At 38.2% G+C, this 23,345-nt stretch overlaps 3 protein-coding genes across 6 annotated transcripts in view; all 3 read right to left on the reverse strand.

Annotated features, from left to right (window-relative positions):
* Positions 1-2,459: 2,459 nt before the first annotated feature.
* Positions 2,460-5,057, reverse strand: LOC126761179 (prolyl 4-hydroxylase subunit alpha-1-like). Its single transcript, XM_050477181.1, is given in 8 exon segments — positions 2,460-2,634; positions 2,701-2,866; positions 2,929-2,985; positions 3,056-4,205; positions 4,268-4,424; positions 4,583-4,737; positions 4,812-4,858; positions 4,860-5,057. Coding segments are annotated over 8 exon segments (2,022 nt in total). The 3' UTR covers positions 2,460-2,542.
* Positions 5,058-7,110: 2,053 nt separating this feature from the next.
* The window catches only part of LOC126750832 (prolyl 4-hydroxylase subunit alpha-1), a 60,086-nt gene continuing 43,851 nt past the window's right edge, over positions 7,111-23,345 (reverse strand). For all 4 annotated transcript variants that reach the window (XM_050460579.1, XM_050460577.1, XM_050460578.1 and 1 more), the window contains exons 3-10: positions 9,862-10,013; positions 9,634-9,790; positions 9,381-9,568; positions 8,951-9,120; positions 8,391-8,873; positions 8,266-8,331; positions 7,764-7,929; positions 7,111-7,695 (exon numbers count right to left, since the gene is read on the reverse strand). In XM_050460579.1, the coding sequence (XP_050316536.1) occupies positions 7,610-7,695; positions 7,764-7,929; positions 8,266-8,331; positions 8,391-8,873; positions 8,951-9,120; positions 9,381-9,568; positions 9,634-9,790; positions 9,862-10,013 (1,468 nt within the window). In that variant the 3' untranslated portion in view covers positions 7,111-7,609. The remainder of the gene's footprint in view (positions 7,696-7,763; positions 7,930-8,265; positions 8,332-8,390; positions 8,874-8,950; positions 9,121-9,380; positions 9,569-9,633; positions 9,791-9,861; positions 10,014-23,345) is intronic.
* Positions 14,753-16,778, reverse strand: LOC126750825 (uncharacterized). The gene is made up of 2 exons (XM_050460566.1): positions 15,162-16,778; positions 14,753-15,093 (listed from the first exon to the last, which is right to left on the reverse strand). Exons 1-2 carry the CDS (start codon positions 16,776-16,778, stop codon positions 14,758-14,760), a joined length of 1,953 nt encoding a protein of 650 aa, XP_050316523.1. The 3' UTR covers positions 14,753-14,757.

Here is a 23,345-nt window from a genome sequence, read left to right on the forward strand (position 1 = left end):
GAATGATATAGAAATGAGCACCCGCACTGTCGACTGACGCCTAGGGGGCAGGATTTAATGAGCGTCGATCAAAAAAAAAATCATTTTGACATTTGACATTAAAATGCGTCAAATAAGGCTACAGTGGGCTAAAATACATGGATCTTTGTTTGTTCTTCTTTTTCGTTTTTAAAATAGGCCGGATATTGAATACTAATTGATAGAACTGTAAATTCGGAAAAGTATATACAAACTTTAGACCATATTACTTTACTATTTATGACTATTTTCACAGGCCAAAAGTTTACGATGACTTTCATGGTAACAAAATATTTGCGGAAAGAATCAATAGCTCGTTTTTACTGGTCAGATAATAGTTCCGATCTCAATTCAATCGAGAGCCTTTGGGCTACTTCCAAAGTTAAAGTGACCAAAAGTAACCTAAAAGTTTGGAAAAACTTGACTAAATTTAGTAAAATGTGCGATATATTCAAGTAAATTTTGAAACAATCCAAATATAGTGGATCTTGTGCCAAACGTGAAAAAATTTTGTATATTTCTTTTTTAAATTATTGCAAATTGTAGTTTAATATAAATTTTTTAAGATAGAAAAAACCTGGTACTTAGAATTAGTTATTATAATCATTCGATTAGTTTATGAAAAATTTTCGTCAAACAATAGACATTTTCTAAGGAAATTCGCAACTGAGAACTTTTGAGCTCACAGAATTTGGCTTTCGTTGATTAGAAAACGATCCGAAATCTTACTATGACTTCTGTTCCATCTTTTAGCGTTTTCAATGAATTCCAAGTTATGATTGATTGACCTGGCCATATAACCATAGGTTCTTATTGTATGCACAGAGCTTAACTTGTGAATTCCAATTTTACTCGAGCGAAGAAAATGAGGAGGTTTAGTTTCGCAGCATTCTTCGAGTTCTATGCTCCGACAACAGCAATATTCAGTTGAATTAAAAGCCATAATACATAGGTGGTCATATTATAAGTGAATTGCGCTTTAGGTACCGAAATGATATTGACGTTTTTCTGAGTTTTTTAAGTAAATATGAAACAAGTGTGACCCCAAACAAACAAAACCCGGTCTAATTTTTAACATCAATACTTACATATGTATTGAATTTTAAATATGTATTTTCTGTTCTCTTGTGTGTAGAAAATTAATAAATAAAAGGGTGCTAGCATATATAACGGGTGATCCAAGTAGAGGTACTTTTTTCAATAGCCTGTTTACAGATCACGCGTGAGTCGTGCCAAGCTGTCATGTTATTTTTCTTTAGTTTTGTTTGGCATTTCATCTTGGAAGACTTATGCTTTTACAATTCGTTCAACTTTATTAGTAAAATTTACGTTCTTTAGATAATGTGTTTCGCGCGCTTCGCTTAACTTATGGCCAACATTATCGGCCCACTGAGCGTACTATTCGCAAAACCATCTCGAGACCCAGCATTCCTTATTGGATAATATTCGACCGAATAGACCACGTCCAGCACGCAGTGAAAAAAATATAGCAGCCGTAGCTGAGAGTATACATGAAGACAATGGAGAGTTGATTCGACGCCGTTCGTATGACGTATGGAACGACTTGGCGCATTTTACGACGAGATCTTAAATTGCAAGCGTATAATATACAATTTGTGTAAAGAACTGAAGCCCATCGACCTTCCCAAGCGCCATCGCTTCGCTTTATGGGCTCTTGAAAAGTTCCAAGAAGTTTTCGAGCCAAAGCGATGAGACCAATTTTTGGCTGAATGGGTATGTAAACAAAATTGCATCGCATTTGGCAACGAAGAAGAGCAACGTGAAGAGAAAAGCTGTCATTTCATCCAAAAAACCAACGGCTTAGTGTGGTTTGAGAGCCGGTGGAATCATTACTCCATATTTCTTAAAAAATGATGCCGGTGAGAACATAAAATTCAATGGCGACAATTATCGCGTCATGATAACCAACTATTTGATGCCTGAAATTGAAGCGATCTCAGCGACATTTGGGTTCAACAAGACGGTGCCACTTTCCACAGAACGCATTAATCAATGGATTTATTGAGAGAACACTACGGTGAGCAGATAATTTCACATTTTGGGTCGGTCGATTGGTCACCAAGATCGAGTTATATTACACCGTTAGATTTTTCCTTGTGCGGATAAGTCTGTGCGGACAATCTGGCTTCAATTCAGACCTTGGAGCAAAACATAACGCGGGTCATTCGCCAGTTACCAGTTTAAATGCTCGAACGAGTCATCGAAAATTAGACTCAACGGATGGACCATCTGAGACGTAGCCACGGCCAACAATTGAAAGAGAAATTATTCAAAAAATAAATGCCAAAGAATGTTCTTTCGAATGATAATAAACATTCCCATTAAATTTCAAGTTTCTGTGTTTTTTCTTTACAAAAAGTAGAAAACCTCAAAATGGTTCATTCTTTATTGGAAAATTTATCGATATTTTAGGGATTTATTTATTCGCTGACTTAGATAAAAAGTGAATTATTAAAACTTAACTAAAATATACCATATACATATGTACATATATTTATTATATCTATTTTACATGAGCTGACTTGTAGTTGTCACGCACTAAACCACAGGGATGACTGAATTCCTGATATCCAGAACGCACCCAAATGTTGCAAACTGTGAAGTAAAATATATAATTTATTTATTTCTATTGTGTCTGTATGTATTATATTTAGAGCTTACTTCGCTTGGTGCCCTTGACTACAGGACAGCCGGCATGCAGAGTACGTCTGTCGGGATCCAGAGACTTGTGCAAGTTACGCCACATAACCATCGAACCCTTAACGGGTTTTGCATAAACATTCAAGAGAGGAAACACGGTATAACCGCCCTGCTCGACGTCAGAAGCCTGTTAATAATGACAATTATTAAAAGAATTCATAAAAGCAGACAGTGCGTAATTGAACATACAAAGAATAAATGTGTTGCTATGCGATTTCCAATCCACGGAGATTTAGCTTTATGATCCTGTTCAAATGAGTTGTTAAAATTAAAATATTAAGCATTTCCGATTTTAAAATATTTTTTGTTTACATACAAAGTTGTCGAAAAAGTCGTGGTGCGGATCGTACTGTCCGCCGATGCCATAATTTGCCACCTGCATGTCTTCAGCATTTGATAAGTCAAAACCACTTATTGCCGACACCGTACGATGGATGTATTTTAGCGTTGGACTATGATAGGTTAGCCAAGTTTGTTGGCTGACGCGCACATCGCGAACCGTATATTCATCGACATCGCCAACACGTGAACGCACCATATGTGCTTCGGACTGTTCAAGTACATCGTCAATATGTTTATCACTTAGTAGACCATGGTACATGATAATTTCGGGATCAGCATGTAATTCTTCTTTTCGCAAGGGTGCCAATATGAATAGTGGGTGATTATGAGTATCTAATTTGCACTTGAGTTGATGGCGTTCTTTTTGCTCCACTTGTTCACCTTGACACAAGCGTGAGTAGTTCGCAAACCATTCGTAACGCTGCAAATCAATCAGACTGTCGAAAGCGGCGCGATTTTGTGATTCTTTTGCATTCATAAAAAGTAGCAGATCTTTGAAAGCGTGTTCCGGATTTATATCTAAGATTTCATTAATGTAAATCTTCATTTCCTTTCGTTCGCCCAACTCTAAACTGGTAAGCGCTAAATATTCTAGTGTTTCATTTAACAATTTGTTTGCTACAGAATCTGGATCGAATGCAGATGTTTCGTTTTTGAGGTTGTCACTTCTTTCAATATCAGTTTGATTTACTATGTTGCCATTTTTGTCCCAATCGTACAATACCACAGGAGCAAATACACCATATCGTGGTTCATAAATAAGATCTTCCATCCCATCATCTTCATCGTCGTCGTCGTCGTCATCATCCCCTACTCCTTCATTGTCATATTCGTCGTCATATTCTGCGCAATTTCTGCATATCTCTGTATCAAGAGCCTCTTTTGTTTGTTGTATTGTATCTTCTATTCCACTCACTGCATTTGCTTCTGGCTCTGTGATCTCTTCACCGTCAACATCACCGTCAAAATCACCATCAAAATCACCTGAAGTCTTAAATCTCGCAGTATCACCTTCATAAATGAGGTTCAATACTAACTGGAGCCATTCTTTAGCCAAAGGATATTCCTTAGCTTCGAAAAGATTGCTTCCGATTTCAAAACATTCGTGTGCAGAGAGTTCCGAACTTGCGAAAGGAGGAGATGTCAACTTTATAATTCCTTAATTTATATTTTGAATTTCGCTCACCCATAATATACGCCATTGATGACACCATCTGCCAAGTCAGGCGTTTTTAAATTATACATGGTCTGTAGGCGACCCAAACCCTTGGCCGCACCGCGTAGTTCACTTATGTCAGGGAGAGACATTGCCGAAGTCAACGACGTCAGGTTTGCCTTAAGTGCTACGTTTTGAAAAACATATAATACATATATTTATAAGCTAGTATGAATGGAAAGTTTAATAAAAATTTGATAGAGAATGCAGTCATCAACGCTACGTGGCGTTTATTTAACCATTTGCGAGTGCAGGGAGAGAGTTAAAAAAATACTGCGCACTCACCTTGCAGAGCTGTACTGTTCCGCACATTTCCCGCTATTGTAGCCCAGTCCACTACAGTTCGTTTAATTAATTTGTATGCATTTATAGGGTTACCCAGGTAGGCTTCTGGATCCTCCAGCGCCAATTCATGCTCCTCCTTTACTCTTTCTATGAAACTGAAATTAACATAATTTGTACAGTACAGTTACTTAAGTAATACGGCTGGTCGTAGTAATAACTTTGCACCAACTTGCGATAGACGGCAAAATCCTGCTCCTGAGTATCGAGAAAATTCCTATACCACTCTAATTAAATCTTCCTCTGCGATTGCCAGCGCTGGTATGCTGTCGATTGATGAGAAGTACTCAGCTTGGCACGTGACAGTCCAAAGTGCGATGAAGATTAGAGCAAGGTGGCAGTGAAGTGTTTTGCCTATTTTACCGTTAAGGTTGAGTTTTCGTTTGGTTACAATTTGAAGTTGCGCTTGCGAAGTCATTCTTCAGACTTTCTGCACTCGTCTGTTGGCGGTTTTAGTTCTTGTCACTTTCAATACTGTTCTGGAAATGAGAAGTGAAGTATTTTCACGAGCTGGGAAGTGACGATTAGGGAAGCGTAGCTCAGAGTAAGTCGTTCACACCACAGTTATGTACAGGTGTTTTAGTTTGTTTAAGACCGGTGTACATATGTATGTATATACATACATACACATAATAAACTTTTTTATACATTATAGCGGCAGACATATTATGTGTTGATATGCACTTATCTAAATACAATTTATATATTTTATTTTTGTGAATTACATACATACATATGTATTTTAAATTTATACGAAAGTTTACCTACTGCAAATAAAATGTGTATACATATAGGTATATATGTATATATATATACATATATATTATATTTTTGGGAATAGTTAAGCACTGTTTAGTTTATCTGTTATCTTATTGCTTAATTTAGTATGAAATCAATATTTAGACACAAATATTAGATTTTTCTACGAATAATCAGGTATATACATACATACATATGTCTGCTGTGGGCAAAAAATAGTAAGACTATCAACTGATGAGCAACACTCTAATAAAATAAAGGAGCTGGTGCTTGAGAATCAATGTCTGTAAAGGAATGCTTTCTGACTACCAGAATGTCATGAAACGTATTATTTACTGGCGATGAGTCTTGGATCCATGCTTAAGACCTGAAGACAGACGATCAATCGGCCGAATATCGCGGCAAAGGTGAGCCGAAGTTGAAAAAACCACCTCAAAGCAGGTCAAAAATCAGCGTTATGTTGACAGTTTTTGTCGATTAACGAGTCGTGCTGCACTCCGTATTCCTTTCGACCGAACCAACTGTCAACAAGAGGCCGGAATTATGGGCCCACAACCCTTGGTCTTTGCACCACGATCAATCACTGCCGCATACTGCATTGATTATTCGTGAGTTTTTCCCCAAATTTTCAACTAATATCGTGCCGCAACTACCGTATACGCCTTATTTAGCTCCGTGTAACTTCTGGCTATTCAGCAAACTCAAACGACTGCCCCGGGGAAACCGGAATTTGACTTTAACAACTATTTTGAGGATCGGAGCAAACGTTGGCATAAGTGTATTGGAGTCAAAGGGGACTACTTTGGGGGGACGACATAGATTACAAGTATGAAGATTAAATTAAGAATTTTAAAATTATGATTTTTTTGAGTTCGAAGCAGCAAGTGTCAGGTATACTATATAGTATAAAAAATACTGACCCTGCCGAAATTAGAGAATGTAAATCCAATGTGCCGCAAATGGAAATGCACGCTGAATTTTAAACGAAATTATTTCGTTTACAAGGTTTGTCCGGAAAGTAATAGGACTGATTTTCTTCAGCCGCGAAGTTTTGAACTCAGACCGTCGACTAAATATTCGTTTAATTGCACAGATGTTAAATTTATCAAAATATTCTGTTGATGACATTCTGGCGGAGCATTTGAACAGGCTCAAGGTGTGCGCGAAGATGGTCTCAAAAGTGCTCACTGACGACCAGAAATTGTGGCGAGGGAAGTGTGGCCAAAAAATTTGAACATGTGAAAACCCCGAATTTTCGAATAACGTAATCACAGGTGACGAGTCATAGATCCAGGACTATTTTTTGTTTCCTTGCCTGAAAAGGCAGATAAAAGTCAAGCATTTTGAGACGACTGAGGGGATCCAAGCAGCATGCACCACGACTCTCAAGGCTATTCCGCAGAATGACCTTCGTGATGCCTTTAATGCTTGGAAATCGCGCTGCATTGACGCAGAAGGAGTCTATTTTGAAAGTTTTTAAAGAATTGTAACGATTCGTTCAATATATTTTTTAAATCAACTCAATCCTAGTACTTTCCGGATAAATCCTGTATATGTAAATACATTTGGTGGTGTCACAATGTCTGCGAAACACGACCGCCACTAGAAAAACCCTTTTCTTGTACTCATGATTTGACAGAATTTATGTGATACCTACATATACATATATACTTACATATATCACTTCACCATAGTACAGTAAAAAAAGTGTATTTTAAAACATTTCTAATTCATTCTATATTTACATAATTTATAAAATTTCATATGAAAACTAAATACATACATACACATATAAGTAGAATAAAAAAGTACTTAACAATTAAGCATCTAAATTCACTAAATTTACATGCAGTCCGGATAGCACTCCGGAAATTTTCGGCATTTATAAAATGGCATATCGAATTTCTCGGATGAATCCACACATATTGTCTAAATACATTCCTGCTGGTGAATATTTTTTGAATGCCGCGTTCAATTTAAATTCGAATTTTCTAACGAGTTCATTGCACACAATTTCCGGCAGAGATTCTAAAATGGTTTTAAACAAGTTCAATGTGTATAAGAAAGTAAAGCTGAGCCATAGAGCTTGTAAAATAAGTTAGTATGTTTAGAAATTGTCAGCTAAGTCCAAGTCCTAGTACTGATAACAAGTCCAATCAATCTGCTGATTTAAGCTTCTATTGTTGTTTTGTATATTTTTTAATTTTTACACTAGATTGCAAACTCGCCATGATCCGGTTCAAGCCCACAAGGGCGACGAAACTCTTGATTTCGTTCATGTATCCATTTGTTGGAAACTGAAAAATATTCAATATCGAAGATTATAAATTTCATTGTAAATTAATATATTGGCATTTTTTCTTACCCCATTTAGAGCCTGTAAGAACGGGGCAGGCGGCATGACGAGTTCTGTAATCGCCTTCACCGGACTTGTGCAAATTGTACCAGAAAGCAGCCGATCCCTTCTTGGGCCACAAAGCAATGCGTATATTTGTGAAGACGGTGGCGCCACCTTGTTCTACGTCGCTCATCTGTAAGTTATGAAATATAAGTAAAGAATATGAAATAAATGTTAAGTTATTTATGTACTCGTTTAGAGCATATTCGAAAGTAATTTAAGGCTGTAATTTTATGAAAAGCATATTCGAAAACAATTTTAAGGCTGTAGTTTTTGTGAAAAATTTAAACGAATGTAGGATTAGACCTCAGATTTCGTTCGAACCCCAAACCACACAAATGTGTACTCTCTCATTCTCAGACAATATCACAAAATTACAACAATGGATAAAGGTATAACTATATTGAAAATAAACTCAGCTCACCCTCTCATAATAAACACTTATCCTTTGTAATTCAAACATACTCACATAGAAGAGCACCGTAGCAATGCGGTTGCCAGTATTGAGCCCTTGGAAAGCACGAACTTCATCTTTCTGTAAAATATTCCAATTAATTACTTTCCGAATTATAATTATATTATACTCTTACGCACCCTCGCAAAATCAAAGTGTGGCTCATAGTGTCCCCCTATGCCATAGTTCACAACTTGCAATTCTTCCGCCACACTCATATCCAGACCCGTCATATCCTCCGTGCGTTGCACAATATTCTCAATGATCTCGTGCTCTTCTGTGCGTAACCAAGCCGATTTACTGATACGATAATTAGCGGTTTCCAATTCACCAGTCACCGAATTCTGTACCGTAGCGCGACGGAAGCGCGGACGTGCCATCTTCTTAATCAACTCAATCTCGTTATCTTGCATGACGTCATGATAGATCACAATGTATGGATCCAAGTAGGCTTCTTCGAGCTTAAGTGGTCCTAAACGCAGGAACGGCACATTATTATTCACATAGCGACAGCGTAATGGTCGCAAATCCGCTGGCGACGGCTTCAATTCGCCACGACAAAGCATTTCGTAGGATTTGCGCTCGTTGAAAGTATATAAGCTGGGATCACCTTTGCTGATGGGCTGTAATCAAGGAGTGTAGGAAAAGGTTTGTGTAAGCAATTTGTTAGTTTTCTATTGTTAAATCACAAAGTACCCACCAAGTCGGAGACCGGTGTGCTGTCACTGCCATCGTCACCTTTAACTTTACTTTCAGCTTTAAGCTCGGCAATTTCCTTCTCGTAGAACACCTTATTACCACGAGCGCGTTCATGATCGGGTGTTAATTCCAGCAGTTCATTAGTCATCGTAAGTGCGCTTTCAACGTTACCTGTAATGGGTTAAGAATGAGTGACTTACTGACTTACTGTGCCTATAAGTATGCAATGAAAACTTGATAACAAAATATTGCAAGCTATAAAGAACAGGTTGATCACGATTTAGATTTTGGAGATTTCAAATTTCTCCTAAGTTTATGCTGATTTTATAAACTCACAAACAATTTTAATATGTCAATTGGTTTTTGTTTTTGTGGTTGAAATTACTTTCTTTTAAAATCATTGTAATTTTTTTTTTAAAACTCTGAGTTACCTTGTTTGTAGGTGGAAAATGCCAGATATTCCAAAATATCAGCGCGTGTGAAAGTTTGCGTTTGATTGTGTGGTTCCTCTTGGAGGCGTGTCATTGCCTCATTCATCCATAAAACCGTGTGGTAATAATCATGATTGACATAAGACTGGCGACCCAGCTCGAAGCAGTCATCTGAAGACATTGCCGTACTAGACGATATAGCAAATATGAATGTAAATTATAATAATATATTTGTATGTGAATATTCCCTTACCTGTACTGTATGCCGTTGAGCATGCCACGCGCCACACTGGACGTATCTAGCTTATAGGTGTCTTGTAAACGCATCAGCGCCACTGCCGCACCATTTAAGTCCTCATCTGATGGAAACTTCAGGACATGTCGATAGTTGGTAATATTAGTCAGGAATTCTGGAAGGTTATCCAAGGCACAAAGGTTAGTCGGCGCATAAATATTTAAGCATTTAAAAACGTTAACCTACCGACGCCTACATCGTGCGCCATTAAATTCTCCACCTGCCGCCAATCGGTGGTCAATCGTTTTGTCAGCAAATATGCGTTAATTGGATTTGAGACGTAGGCCGGCATGTCTGTGGCTGCGTCTTCGTGTTCTCTTTGGTATTCGCCAAGCTTACTGTAAATAAGCAAAATATTTGTGTTATTAAAATAATTATTTCCGTTATGTTAAATCTCTGTCATGGCTTTTAAAGTGGCAAATCGAACGAACAACTATTATAATGTAAATAGAAATATAGCACAAAGAGATAATACGATTCAAAATACATATGTATGTACGATTATATCCGGAAATTATCTTGTTTTAAATCAACTGGGTAATATTGTTGTAACTTTCACCTGCAAAAATTTTTACAGCAGAGCAGAGCTCAAACTTAGCGACATAATTTTTCCTTTATAAAATACTATTTTGATCAAAAACTAGTAAGACTTTGTTCACAACTTTAATATTCTTTATTTATTCTTCAAAATCTATGTCGTCCCCCTAAAAGTAATACCCTTTGGCCCCAATACACTTGTGCCAACGTTTCTCCCATTCCTCGCCACAGTTGTTAATGACAATTTCCGGAATAGCCCTCAATGCGAGTGGCGATTCACGTTTCATGTCTTCAATTGACAACGGTTTCCCCGAAGCGATCATTTGAGTTTGCTGAATAGCCAGAAGTCACATGGAGGTAAATCAGGCAAATAGGGTGGTTGCGGCACGATATTGTTTGAAAATGTGGCGAAAAACTCACGAAGAATCAATGCAGTATGCGGTGGTGATTGATCGTGATGCAAAAACCAAGTGTTGTGGGCCCATAATTCAGGCCTCTTGTTGACAGTTGGTTCTGTCGGAAGGAATTTGGAGTGCGCCACATTTCGATAATCGAAGAAAACTGTCAACATAGTAGTTAGTTTTAGTTTTACTTTTACTATAATGGGCAACTCTGCTTCAAAATATATAAATACAGAGTTCTCAAACACTTTGCCAAAGTCTTTCTGAAACTTTTCACGTTTAAAACAAAATTTTCAAAATTTTCATTTATAATACTTTCTACAATACATTTCAATTGAAATTTTTCAGAGAGACCTGGTATTTTTACATTATTACTTTTTTGTCTACATGGTCCAAAAAAGATGATTTCAACATAAAGTAGACCATTTCAGTTCTTCTGGAACAAAATTAGATCAATTTGCCGATAAATGGTCACGGTCCCATTTAAATTAGATCATTTTAGGTTCTTGAGAACTATGGACCAATATCTTGAAGCCTCAAAATTACATAAATTTTGTCTATATTTAACATTAACAGGTCTAATAACCGTTGTTTTTTTACACGAGTCGAGAAGCTTTTTGACAATGACGTTTGCAAATTGCGAAAATTTATTACTAAAATAGTGGTTCGATATACTACATAATCAGTAATTCGAGCAAACATACATAGATTGGTTTAAAGTTTACTCTTGGAGATAATGAGTAACTTCAGAGGCGCTGTACAGTGTGCACTGATGACGCTATGTGGAGCAGAGTATCGTAGAAGCCATCGCGCACAATAATCGAAACTGTGACGATGCACTTTATGGAAGATTTTGCGAAAGGATCTTGGTTTACGGGATTACAAAATCCGCTCGACCTTCCCAAGCGACATCGCTTCGGTCTATGGGCTCTTGAAAAGTTTCAAGAATATTAAGTTCGACGTTGAGGAATCATCGGTCCAGTATATTATATCTATTAAGAACGTGACCGTCAATGGCGACCGCTATCGTGTAATGATAACCAACCATATTTGATGGCTGAAAAAGAAACTCGTGATCTCGGTGACATTTGGTTTCAACAAGACGGCGCCACTTCCCACACATCGCACCAATCAATGGATTTATTGAGAAAACAGTTCCTTGAACAGATAATTTCACGTTCATTTGATATCACACCATTAAACTTTTTCCTGTGGGAATATGTAATGTGTAAAGTCTATGCGAACAATCCCGTTTCGATTCAGGCTTTGGAGCCAAAAATGACGCGTGTCATTCGCCAGCTATCAGTCAAAATGCTCGAAGGACTCATCGAACATTGGACTCAACCAAAGGACCATCTGAGACGTAGCCGCGGTCAACATTTGAAAGAGATAATATTCAAAAAATAAATACCAAAGAATGTTCTTTTGAATGATAATAAATATTCCCCATTAAATTTGAAGTTTCTATGTTTTTTCTTTAAAAAATAGTAGGGAACCTCGAAATGGATCACGCTTTATATCATTGGCCCAGACATAATTTTACAGTCAATCTGTAACGCTATAGAGCCATGATAATTGACTTTTTGTAGGGATTGTCTAGCCCCTTGTCTATTCAGATATTGGTCTACAACTTTGCTTTCGCTATTTTTTTTGTAAATTTAAGGCTTTATTGTATAAAAATGGTTACAAAAATCTTACTCAAAATATTGGCTGTCGCTAGCTACTACTTTTGACCATCTTTCTGGCAGCATGCGTATTCCGTGACGAAAGAACTTCTCAAATCTTCCGAGTCTATCCAAGTATCAATCCAATTTTTGATTTCTTCATAAGAACTGAAGTGCTCGTTAGCTAGACCGTGTGTCAGTCCAGTCGTCTGGAGAATACGGCGGGTGGGGTAAGATCTCCCATTTCAGCGTCTCCAAATATTTTTTGACCACCTTTGCGACGTGAGGCCGAGCATTGTCATGGTGGAGAATGACTTTATCGTATCTTTCCTCGTGGCCGTTTTTCTTTTAATGCTCGTCGACGTGGAGGCATGTCCAGGCTTTCCCCATGACTTTCTACGCTTAGGATTATCGTAGTGGACCCATTTTTCGTCGCCAGTTACAATGCGATGTAAAAATCCCTTTCGGTTGTGCCTTTGAAGCAGTTGTTCACATGCAAAGAAGCGCCGTTCGACATCTCTTGGTTTCAAGTCGTAAGGAACCCAGTTTCCTTGTTTCTGAATTATCCCCATGGCTTTGAGGCATTTTGATACGGCTTGCTGTGTCACTTGCAGCGATTTCTTCAATTCCTCTTAGGTTTGAAACGCATCTTGGTCGAGTAATGCTTCCAATTCAGCATCTTCGAAAATCTTCTCCCTTCCACCACCATGCCGGTCTTCGACTTCATAATCACCATTCTTAAAATGTTGAAACCATTCGCGACATGTTCTTTCACTTAGGACAGCCTCACCGTACGTATCCGAAAGCATTCGATGAGCCTCAGCACTTTTCTTGGAATTAAAAAAAGAAAAGCAAAATTTCCCGCAAATGTCGAGAATTCGGCTCAAAAAGTGACATTTACAGTAGAGAATAAATTTTGGATGGATGGAGATCTCTACAAATATTTTTTTGGGTTAGTGTTGATACAAATGCCCAAGATCGATATAAAACGATTTAATCGACCAGTGCTTAACCCTAGAGACATCTATTGGAAAACGACGGAAGTAAAGTTGTAGAATAAGTCCCTTGTCTATGCAGATAAGTCCAAGACGATTGACGCTTTGGAGGAGGAAGAGAATACCATATTAGGCAGTTTATTGCTGATATACACCTCCAATCACTGCAAAAAGTGGTCGAAAATTCGGTATCTCGGCTCTCTCAAGTCAGCCGCGGCGGTTATTTTCCCGAAATCATTTTTAAAACATATTGCGAAAGCTTTATCTTTACATTAAAGCTAAATTCTTGGCTATAATAACATAAAATTATCAGGGGGTGTTGTGAAATCCAAGACAGAATTGCTTAGCTGTCAAATTGCAAACCAAGTCATATTCAATGGTGTCACAGGCGCAAAACCAATATTCGAACCAGCTGTTTACTAATGTGACAAAACTTGCTAATGAATACATTTGGAAGCATACTCTTTAAAGTTTTTAATAAGTTCCGAATTAAAGGACGGTTTTAAGAGATAACAAATCATTTTGTAAATCTTCTTTAAGGGAGAAAACTTTCTGTAACTTGAGACTCTAAATTTGAGATTTTAAGTTAGAGACAATTTTTGAGACTTGAGATGATATTGCTATTCTGTAAGTGACACAAAATCTAAAATTATATAAATATGTCGATAACGTTTAATTGCTTTTTGAGAACTTCTTCTTCTTTATTGGCGTAGACATAGCTTACGCAGTTAGAGGTGAGTTTGCAACAGCGCACCAGTCATTCTTCCTTTTCGCTGTTTAACGTCAGTTAGAGATTCTAAGTGTAGACAGGTCCTTCTCCACCTGGTCTTTCCACCTGGTGGTCTTCCTCTACTATGTATTTGTACAACACTTTTTGTTGATTTCAAAAATCTTTATTAGTATATTGTTTTTTTTACAGAATTTACATTAATTACAAATTACTGAGATACTACTGCTTGCCACATACATACTATATACACTTAAATTATTTATATATTATCGGAAACTAATTATAAATACAAATTTAGATTTAAGTACATTTTTGAACTTGTGACTTAATTTTTACAATGACTACTAATTAAGTTATGCTTAACTATATATAAAATCCTATAACCCTATACAACCATATAACAGTACAACCATTTATGTATATATAGTATGTCTGTTTGCATAACTTATGAACTAAAACTGGATTGTGTGTGCCTCTTTCCTCTGTTTATTTCAAAAGATATGTAGTTATTTACAGTCTTTTTTCGAACAGTGTAAATGGATGAACAACTTGTTCTACTTATTTTTGGTATTTTAGCCGTGAATATAATTTTTGCATTACATTTGTGAACTAAACTAAATAAACAACAAATAAACTAAATAAAAATTATGCAATAATGATAAAAATATAAATATAAATTAAATAAATAATTAATACGAGCTAAATAAGTACTTAAGTGAGATTTCTTAAATATTTCGTCATTTTCATATAACAACTTAGGCCACATTAACGCGATTATCTGGTGGCGGTCGGTAGCACCAAAGTGAGCCGATCACGCCCAGGCCGATGAAGAAAATCGTGAATGTGGAGAGACCCAGTATAATGCCGGTGGTGACATCGTGCAGCGGCAGTCCCGGGTAGGGATCCAGCACGAGAATAACCACAAGACAACAACATTTCAGCAAACTGAAAACCGTTAACAGGATGTAACCGGAAATGTAGCTGCGATTCGGCAGCCACTCGCAGTGACGCGAGCGAAAACCGAGAAAGCCAAGACCGACGCCACTGAAGGCGGACACCAAGCTGTATTGCAGATAAAAGTACTTGCCAAACTAAAGTGTGGGAGAAAATGATTTTTTATGTTAATATGACGTTCATTCACATCTCAGGTAGGACTTACATGCGCAATCATGTAGATGATGAGCGCCGAATTCATGCTGTTGCTGATCACCATCATGAGCGAGACAATGGCCAGTGTGATTGTTGCGTTGGCCACCTTTTGCGGATAGGGCGTAGTGGTGTTGTTGGTGGACTTGCCGTGTATGCTGCTGCAGTCCTCCTCCTCCACTTCCGGATAGACTTTCGTTTGATGTGCGGTGATGCGTGGTGTTATGACCGCCATAGTGCGATCACCTTGCGTCTTCACCGATTCGTAGTGTAAACTCTGTGCGGTGCGTTCAACGCGTCGCTCACCAGGCGTATAGTACAATTGTTGTTGGCTGCGATAATGGTATTTGGTACGTTGTTGCTCTGGTTGTTGGTGCTCCGGCACACGTTCCATGGGCGACAAATTGCGTGGTGTTACGCTACGCGGCAACGGTGTTTTACGTGGCGTCGAAAGTAATTCGTGCAACATTTTTGTAGCCACGGGATTTTTCATGGGCGTACCAGGGTAGGAGGTGTTGCCACTGGGTGCGTGCGTCGTTGCTGGCAGTTTCTGTGGTGTTGATGTGCGCATCGTTGTGTTTCGCGGTGTTTTCATGGTATTGCTAACAAAGAAGTTCTCGCTGCGATTCAAATCGGGATTGCTCAGGCACGTCTCTTCCTCCTCATCCTCTGCGGCTAGCATGTTTTCCTCCTCCTCTTCGGTTGGTATGACCGCATAGCGATGCGCACGTCCATTATGCATTTGTATGATCTCCTGATTGTCATCGACCAGCTCTTCATTCTCCGCCGTGGGTACCATTTGATAGCGTTGATTGCTATTCTTATCCACAATCAAGAAGGTTTTACTGCCGAAATCGCTGGAGAAAGCATGCTTAATCTTCGGCGTCAACGCCTGTGGCTGCTTCGCAATGGGATGTATTGCTCGGCCACGTTCAAAGACCGGCGGTAGACTCGTGAAAGTCGCCTCGGCGGTTTGACCATGGAATGAGTTGGGTTCCTCGTGAAATGAGGCGGGTTCATCGTCACTGTGTAAGCGTCCTTCAGAGCCATAACAATCGAGGTGATCCTGAGATTTTGCGTAGCGCCGTAACGTGGTCAACGGCGCGCTTGGACCTGGCACAATTGCGTAACGGTTGTTATTACTACTATTAACAGCCGTAGGCAAATCCTCTAACGGCACGAGCGCGTAACGGCCGGAATTCGAACGCGTTTCGAAATTCGTTGGCTCGGTAACGGCATTAAAGTTGTTTGTACGCGCAGGCGTTGCAGAAGCTTGGCCTTTTATGAAATGTTGTTGTGGAATATGTTGCTTCGGGCGTTGCTGTAGCTGCTGCGGTTGTTGTAGTTGGTATTGGTGCGGTTTCGGTGGACGACTTGAGTGTACTTCAGGTAGATTTGTTGTTTTCTGGCGTTTTTGCGTGTTAACCGAACGCGTCGACATGCTTCGCTGAAGACGTAGGGGACCAACGCGTGCATTTGTCTGCGCCGTATGACCGCCATAAGAAATATTCAAGCTCCGATTGTAGATCGCTTCGACGGGCTGTTGCACCGAATCCAATTCGATGCCGTGTGTAGGGTAAAATTCACTGCCCTGACAAAATGCCGGATTCGTGTAGTTGTGTTGCGACATTTCGGTTCGGTTATAAGTTCAACGCGTTTAATTTCGTTTTCACTCGTTGAATTTTAGATCTTCTTCAGTAGGTTTAACACAAATTATGGAAACTTCTTCTTATTAATCGTTTTTTTGCACACTTAAAATAAAGGATTGCTCGTTCGGATTTTAAATATAATTCATATTTATCGTAGAATCATACTAATTCTTCACTCACTTGACACCATCAACACTTTTCTCTATTTTGAAACGTTTAATAATATTTTTCCGAAATTTTCTTGCTTCCACACGCGTCGACTTCTTCTGCACAACTGCTGAAGTCTGAAGAATGTCGGCAAAGTCGGAAGACCAACTGCCAAATGTGGAAGCTACGAATTGCAACCCCGCTTGGGTTCTGTTGCACTAGCGACATTGGTGTGTGTGTGTGAGCGCGCATGTGTATATAACCACTCATGTGTGGCTATTGACGACGGCGGCGGCGCACAGCTCCCCCTCTATAGATCGTGCCACAATACTCAGTGCCGTTGATGTGGTGGTGTGTGTGTGTGCCCTCAGTGTAATAATAATTGCGCTAAATAACACTGCGAGACAGAGTCGAACCGCCGATTATCAAAAGTACACACAAACATTTGTGTACTCGCGCACACCAACAAACTCTTTTGGACAATGCCGTGGCATTTGCTTTGGCGCGCGCATATTCGTCTCAATTGGAAACATCTGCTCCTGCAACGGCTGCTTGCCTGCCAGCAGTTAGTTGACGTGCGCCGCCAGTGGCACCAGCTAGGATCGACTCTTGCTGTCTACCAACACAACTCTGCACACACACTCATACATGCATATGTAAGTTTGTATGCGTTTACTACAGTGAAATAATTTTCTTAATAAGTTTGTATATGTTTTTGCTATTGTATGTCAATGACTCGTGCGACACACATAATTCCAGAGGGTAGTTTTTATGTACATGCGTTTTCTTCTAGCAGTCCCCTCCAGCACTCTTCCACCCCCGGCGCTTGCGTCGCCATGTGTACGCTTTGTTTGCGCAAGCGCAGCCGGCGTTTATAAAAAGCATTTTCATTGTCACCGTTAACGTTAACGTTAATGACCAATACGCGTATGCTTTCGAAAAACGAGTTGTGTAGTAATAGTTTTTTAAAGTTAAGGTTGAAGCCTTCGAGCCGGTTAAAATTTTGAGTTTTTATTTGGAAAATGCTATTTTTAAGTTCTCTAAAGCGTGGGCCCCATAAATGTAAATTTAGGCAAGCCCTGTTCCCGGTCGATGATAACCGTTACTATATTATCAGATAATTGCAAGATCCGAAATGTTTTGACCTCTCTTTGTGGTACTGATTTACTTTTAGGAACGTTGTTCATGTCAAAAATATAAAGGGTGTGATCATACGTGAGTCGTGTCAAGCTGTCATTTTATTTTTGTTCAGTACTGTTTGGCATTTCATTATGGAAAGACTTACGCCTGAACAACGTTTACGACTCGTTCAACTAACCATTACCATTACTTGAAAACCAACATTCTTTAACGAGTAATAGTCAACCGATTAGATCACGTCCAGCACGCAGTGTAGAAAATATAGCAGCCGTAACTGAGAGTGTACTGAAGATCGTGGAGAGTCGATTTGGCGCCATTCGCAGCAACTCGGACTGGCTTATGGGACGACTTGGCCCATTTTACGTCGAGATGTTAAGTTGAAAGCGTACAAAATACAGCTTGTGCAAGTATTGAAACCGCTCGACCTTCCCAGACGACATCACTCTATGAACTCTTGAAAAGTTCCAAGAAGAACCAATGTTTTCGATCCAAATTTTGTTCAGCGCTGAGGCCCATTTCTGGCTCAATGAGTATGTAGACGGGCAAAATCGTCGCGTTTGGGACGAAGAGCAACCTGAAAAGGTTCAAGAGCTGCCATTTCATCCGAAAAAACAACGGTTTGGTTTGGTTTGGGCCGGTGGAATCATCGGTCCATATTTCTTTAAAAATGATGCCTATGAGAATGTAACCGTCAATGGCGACCGTTATCGCGCCATGATTACCAACAATTTGATGTCTGAAATTTAAGCTCGTGGTTTCGGCGACACTTGGTTTCAACAAGACGGCGCCACTTCTCACTTTTCGCATAAATCAATGGATTTATTGATAGATTACTTCGATGAACAGATAATTTAACGTTTTGGGCCGGTCGATTAGCCACCAAGATCATGTGATATTCTTTTCGAAACATATACTTATATGTATCTAGCTTGAGGTCTACGGCATTCGTTACCCGAAATATCCAACAATAGAGAAGTCAGTCATTCAGCCACTAACTTAACGCGCTGGATATGATTTCTTAAAGTTAATCTTTACATATCTTAGCTGCAAAACCATTGCTTGTTTAAAGATAGTTATAAAATCTTGAAAAATTCTGCATTGAGCTGGCTGGAGCTCCTAATTGAATATTGTCCAATAGGCGTTCATGTGGTAAAAATCTTAACGGGCGCAAGTTGTCAAAGTTTTATGGAAGAAGTTGAAGTGGAAACATGCAAATACTTTGTCCTCCATTGTTTAGCATTTGAAAGATCGAGAATGAAACATCTCGGCAGTCTTACCTTCGGCGAACCAAGAGACATAACCGAAACTGACATTGGCTACTTAAACAAATTTGTGATAGGCTCAAAGCGCCTTGTCGATTTGTAAGGGTCTTATGATCGATTACAAAGGAGTTTTTAGGTAACACAACGGACCGACATCATCAGCTCAGTTAGTCTTCAGTTAGATCACTGTCAGTATCGACCTCTTAACCTAACTTAACCTGCATTTAACGAGCCGTCGAAACATGAGTCTTGAGAAAGAGGACATTGTACTTGTATTTTAAACAATTAAAGTGAACTTTTTACTCTTCGACTCATTCAAGTAACCCAAAGGTTATTATCAAATTATACCAACAAAACATGATCCTCTTCTTCTTAATTGGCGTAGACACCATTTACCCGGTTATAGCCAGTACAGGTACAATATATAAATATGTACATATATCGGAACTTATATACATAAGTATATACTACTTACGAGTATATACCTATCAAAATTAATAAAGCAAACACATAAGAAATACAAGAAAAAGCGTTAACCTCGGCTGTGCGAAAACTATAATACCCTTCACGAATAAAAAATTTTTTTCTAACAAGAACTTGGTTTTATTAGGTTAGTTTATATGACAGCTACATGTATGATTAGTGGTCCGATATCCACACTTCTGTCAAATGATGAGTAATTCGACTCAGCTCGTCACGCTCAACATTTATGTATGTATGTATATAATTTACAGGGTCTCCGAGGTTTGTTTCTGATTTAAAAAAAAAAAAAAAACTTGTGACAAATTTAATATACCCTATTCAGGGTATAATAATAGTACACACATATAAATACATACATAAGTATGTACTATATTTGAACAACCACTCGCAGCTTATTTTGATACAAAATCCCCTCCTCACAAAAACACAAATTCGACCGTTACAATTTGTTGCTAGAAACACGTTTGTTTGAGTGTAAACCCTACTAACGTTGAATTGTTTTTTTTTTGTTCAGCGTCAGGATATTATAAGTTTTGTTCGTTTATAAGATACTATATACATATTTATATTATACTCTATTACCCGCTCGCAGTTTACCAACGCTCAAGGGGTGGAAACGTAAGTATATGTGTATTTATATACCTAAAAACATTTGAATAAAAACACTCACATTCATGTGTGTGTATGTATAGCAAATCATTCGAATAGCCGTTTCACGCCAGCGCATTGTCAGCCAGTGATACCGATGCGGTTATTTGATCAGCGTGCGCAGGCGCTACCGCTAACGCTGGCGCAGCCACCAACACTGCTGAGGTGTCGAATTACTTACAGTTAATAAATGCCACATTAGGCGGTGGGGTGATGACAATCCCACAAATAAATCTGTGTGTTGAACATAAATCTAACTATATTTTTTATAGAGAGTGTGTTGTTGGTAAATTATACCTTGAGAAAGTTTTCGAAATATCATTCATGACAAACCAACATTTATTTCTAATATGTCGATATTTAGAGATACATATGTTAGAGATATATATGTACGTATATGGGTTATTGACCCTTTTAATCTATCAGTGTCGTTTTACGTCAAATTTGACAAATTTTGAGCATACTCACGATCCCACGCCATTATTATCGAACGGTTTATGAATTAACATACTTACATCCATATAGTACATACTTATGTATGTAAGTATTGTATGTCCAATATTTAGAATAATTTAAGATACCTTTATGCAAGTATTATATATACATACATACATATGTACATATATACTCGTACTATACTTATAGCCCACAATTATAGCCTGCCTGTTGAATCCACAGAAAGATCATGATGATGATCATAAACCACAGATTTTTAGCAACAAGTACTGTTTTCAAAAAAAAAAAAACATTTGAGAATCTTACCGGACGCCATCTGCGAAAGCTGTATGGAAGAAGATGATGCGGAAACAACTCAACACTTCCTTCTTGCCTGTCCCTTCTTTGAGAGGTCTAGACTTAACTATTTGACGTACACCTTCCGACATCCCATCAAACTATGCAAATTTGTATTGTCTACAAAGCGTTTTGTTAATTTATAAATTCGAACACGGGAGTTCTTCTATCCTATGACTTCACGAAGTACTACATATAGCAATCGTCGAACAATCTGTCTAGATCAGCCATCTAAGCTAGCTATTTTCAAGAACAATCCTAACACTGTATAAATAACCCATCTGTTGAGGTGTACTGAAGTATAATTGACCAGTACGAACCATATACATACATATGTACATATGTATGTATGTAGAAGCTGTCTTCGATTTGCCAGGCACTAGTCCTCACCGATTTAAGGCATATGTACTTATATGTTGTTCAAACAAACGGGCAATACTTGTATGCAACCCTGCGCCCAACATACGCTCTTAGCGGAAAATAATTTGAAGTCTTGAGTTTTAAAATTACAACAAAGAAGAAATAAATTTTGTTTTTACATTTTTCATTTGAACCATTCACAGAAGTAAGACTGATTTGAAATATGCTAAACAAAACTTGGCAGCATTGAATAAGATATACTCGTACCACTTTGATGAGGTATCCGCCTACTCTCTTTTACGAATTAAAGTCGAAAACTTTACTGTTGCTTTTACATACAATTTTTTGACAAGAGAGCAGAAGCGAGCAGAGAAATGACGAATAGCAGACAGCCAATATATAAATAATTTACCGAAATGAGAAATAGAGACTGTGTTGGATAGTGGACTGACTACTGACTCTGGCTTTATTGGGTTAAAGATACTAAAAGGATATATTCTTGGATTCAGGGGATGTTCGGAATTTGCATCTGATTCCAAAGTGAATTATACTACCATCCTGTGGTGGACTCGCGCTCATGGAAAATATGATTTCATGCTTCAATTTGCAAATGTCTTGAGTTCACTTGTTTCAACTAACTGAAAATGATGAGATGAGATGTCTCAAACTACGTTTTAATATGAATCTATGCAACCTGAAAATACATCTCAAGCTTGTTATATCCTGAACAGGGTATATTAAGTTTGTCACGAAGTTTGTAACACCCAGAAGGAATCGTCGGAGACCCTATAAAGTATATGTATATATAAATGATCAGTATGTTGAGCTGAGTCGATTTAGCCATGTCCGTCTGTCTGTCCGTCTGTCTGTCTGTCTGTATATATACGAACTAGTCCCTCAGTTTTTAAGATATCGTTTTGAAATTTTGGAAACGTCATTTTCTCTTCAAGAAGCTGCTCATTTGTCGGAACGGCCGATATCGGACCACTATAACATATAGCTGCCATACATACTGAACGATCGAAATCAAGTTCTTGAATGGACAACTTTCACATTTGACAAGATATGTATATTCACGAAATTTGGTATATATTATTTTCTAAAGCAACAATGTAATCTCTGAAAAATTGTTCAGATCGGTTAATTATAGCATATAGCTGCCATACAAACTGAACGATCGGAATCAAGTTCTTGTATGGACAACTTTCACATTTCACAAGATTTATTAACGAAATTTGATATATGTTATTTTCGAAGGCAACAATGTAATCTCCGAAGAAATTGTTCAGATCGGTTAACTATAGCATATAGCTTCCATACAAACTGAACACATAGTTACTAACAGAAATGCACCTGTGAAGGGTATTTATCTTCAGTGCAACCGAAGTTAACGTTTTTTCTTGTTTTTAAAATGATTCTATAATGTTTTTATTGGATTCGTATATCGGAGGCACATAAAGCGGGAAAGTATTTCTTTCTACTGAATTTTGAGAGGAGAGCTAGGTATGTGTAGCTCGTTAAGAAGTTAAATTACAACCAGCCATACTGCCGATTGAACCTGTAATATTATAAACATATATTTATAAGATATAATCTTCCTATCAAAAATTAATCTAGCAATCGGTTTAATACAGGTAATTTTATCAAAGCAAATTAATGACTTCTAGCTTTATATCTAGAAACTTGAAATCATTTAACTCTTAAATTTTCAGTAAG

This window comes from Bactrocera neohumeralis, chromosome 2 (genome assembly GCF_024586455.1).
Source record: "Bactrocera neohumeralis isolate Rockhampton chromosome 2, APGP_CSIRO_Bneo_wtdbg2-racon-allhic-juicebox.fasta_v2, whole genome shotgun sequence".
Taxonomy (NCBI): domain Eukaryota; kingdom Metazoa; phylum Arthropoda; class Insecta; order Diptera; family Tephritidae; genus Bactrocera; species Bactrocera neohumeralis.